The 2,608-nt window shown below is 35.2% G+C and overlaps 1 protein-coding gene across 1 annotated transcript in view; it reads right to left on the bottom strand.

The window, feature by feature from the left end:
• LOC130240394 (uncharacterized) overlaps positions 1-1,352 on the bottom strand; it is a 1,602-nt gene extending 250 nt beyond the window's left edge. The window contains exons 1-4 of the mRNA XM_056471875.1: positions 1,274-1,352; positions 881-1,114; positions 596-671; positions 167-330 (exon numbers count right to left, since the gene is read on the bottom strand). Coding sequence (XP_056327850.1) covers positions 167-330; positions 596-671; positions 881-1,114; positions 1,274-1,352 — 553 coding nt within the window. The remainder of the gene's footprint in view (positions 1-166; positions 331-595; positions 672-880; positions 1,115-1,273) is intronic.
• Between the last annotated feature and the right edge of the window lie 1,256 nt (positions 1,353-2,608).

The following is a 2,608-nucleotide window of genomic DNA, read 5'->3' as shown; positions in this document are numbered from 1 at the left end:
ATTTCCTCTTCCTCTTTTTCTTGTTCCTCTTCCTCTTCTCTTTTCCTTGTTCATCTTCCTATTTTCCTTTTCCTCTTTTCCTCTTTTCCTTGTTCATCTTCCTCTTTCTCTTTTCCTTGTTCATCTTCCTCTTTTCCTTTTCCTCTTTTCTCTTTTCCTTGTTCATCTTCCTCTTTTCTCTTTTCCTTGTTCATCTTCCTCTTTTCCTTTTCCTCTTTTCTCTTTTCCTTGTTCCTCTTCTTCTTTCTCTTTTCCTTGTTCATCTTCCTCTTTTCCTTTTCCTCTTCCTCTTTTCTCTTTTTCTTGTTCATCTTCCTCTTTTCTCTTTTCCTTGTTTATCTTCCTCTTTTACTTTTCCTCTTTTCTCTTTTCCTTGTTCATTTTCCTCTTTTCCTCTTTTCCTTGTTCCTCTTCCTCATTTCCTCTTCCTCTTTTCTCTTTTCTTGTTCCTCTTTTCCTCTTCCTCTTTTCTCTTTTCCTTGTTTATCTTTCCTCTTTTCCTTTTCCTCTTTTCTCTTTTTCTTGTTCATCTTTCTCTTTTCATTTTCCTCTTTTCTCTTTTTCTTGTTCCTCTTTTCTCTTTTCCTTGTTTAACTTCCTCTTTTCCTTTTCCTCTTTTCTCTTTTCCTTGTTCATCTTCCTCTTTTCCTCTTTTCTCTTTTCCTTGTTTCATCTTCCTCTTTTCCTCTTTTCTCTTTTCCTTGTTCATCTTCCTCTTTTCCTCTTTTCTCTTTTCCTTGTTTGTTTTCCTCTTTCCTCTTCCTCTTTTCTCTTTTCCTTGTTCATCTTCCTCTTTTCCTTTTCCTCTTTTCTCTTTTCCTTGTTCATCTTCCTCTTTTCCCTCTTTTCTCTTTTCCTTGTTTGTTTTCCTCTTCCTCTTTTCTCTTTTCCTTGTTCATCTTCCTCTTTTCATTTTCCTCTTTTCTCTTTTTCTTGTTCCTCTTTCTCTTTTCCTTGTTTATCTTCCTCTTTTCCTTTTCCTCTTTTCTCTTTTCCTTGTTCATCTTCCTCTTTTCCTCTTTTCTCTTTTCCTTGTTCATCTTCCTCTTTTCCTCTTTTCTCTTTTCCTTGTTTGTTTTCCTCTTTCCTCTTCCTCTTTTCTCTCTTTTTCCTTGTTCATCTTCCTCTTTTCCTTTTCCTCTTTTCTCTTTTCCTTGTTCATCTTCCTCTTTTCCTCTTCCTCTTTTCTCTTTTCCTTGTTTATTTTCCTCTTTCCTCTTCCTCTTTTCTCTTTTCCTTGTTCATCTTCCTCTTTTCCTTGTTCATCTTCCTCTTTTCCTTTTCCTTCTTTTCCTCTTTTCCTTGTTTATCTTCCTCTTTTCCTTTTCCTCTTTTCTCTTTTCCTTGTTCATCTTCCTCTTTTCCTCTTTTCCTTGTTCCTCTTCCTCATTTCCTCTTCCTCTTTTCCTCTTTTTCTTGTTCCTCTTTTCCTTTTCCTCTTTTCTCTTTTCCTTGTTCCTCTTCTTCTTCTCTCTTTTTCTTGTTCCTCTTCCTCTTTTCCTTTTCTCTCTTTTCCTTGTTCATCTTCCTCTTCCTCTTTTCTGTTTTTCTTGTTCCTCTTCCTCATTTCTTCTTCCTCTTTTCTCTTTTCCTTGTTCATCTTCCTCATTTCCTCTTCCTCTTTTCTCGTTTTCTTGTTCCTCTTTTCCTTTTCCTCTTTTCTCTTTTCCTTGTTCCTCTTCTTCTTCTCTCTTTTTCTTGTTTCTCTTCCTCTTTTCTCTTTTCCTTGTTCATCTTCCTCTTCCTCTTTTCTGTTTTTCTTGTTCCTCTTCCTCATTTCTTCTTCCTCTTTTCTCTTTTCCTTGTTCATCTTCCTCTTTTCCTCTTCCTCTTTTCTCTTTTCCTTGTTCATCTTCCTCTTTTCCTCTTTTCCTTGTTCATCTTCCTCTTTTCCTCTTCCTCTTTTCTCTTTTCCTCTTTTCATCTTCCTCTTTTCCTCTTTTTCTTGTTCCTCTTCCTCATTTCCTCTTCCTCTTTTCTCTTTTCCTTGTTCCTCTTCCTCTTTTCCTTGTTCGTCTCTTGGGTTTGTGGTTGGAATCTTTGGCTCTGTGCTGCTCCTAAAACCACTGCAACATTGATGATGATCAATAAATCTGTCTCCACTGAAACTCCCTTTCTCTTCACGTTTCATTTCTGTTATTGTATGATAATGTAGATCTCGTCTGCACATTTGCTGATTGCTTTTATTTCCTGTTTTATTAATGTGTGATATTAATTGTTTGTTTATCTCAACTTATTTATTTATTTACTCTAAAATCATTTTTCTAGTAATATGTATTTTTTGTTGTTCTTTTAGTTTTTTTTGTTTAGTTTAGTTTTGTCTCTTCTGTAATTGTTTTTTTTTCACAATTATTTAATTTAATTTTAATTTTATATAATTTAGTTTCATTATTTTATTTTATTCATGCATTCAAATTCCTATCAGCTTAGTCCCTTCATTTATCAAAGGCCGCCTCAGCGGAATGAACCACCAACTATTCCAGCATATGTTTTACACAGCAAATGCCCTTCCAGCTGCAACCCAGTACTAAGAAACACCCATATACTCACACACTACAGACAATTATTCATCAATTCTCCTATAGCGCATGTGTTTGGACTGTGGGGG

Source organism: Danio aesculapii, chromosome 14 (genome assembly GCF_903798145.1).
Source record: "Danio aesculapii chromosome 14, fDanAes4.1, whole genome shotgun sequence".
Taxonomy (NCBI): domain Eukaryota; kingdom Metazoa; phylum Chordata; class Actinopteri; order Cypriniformes; family Danionidae; genus Danio; species Danio aesculapii.
This window is presented reverse-complemented; position numbering and strand designations above follow the sequence as displayed.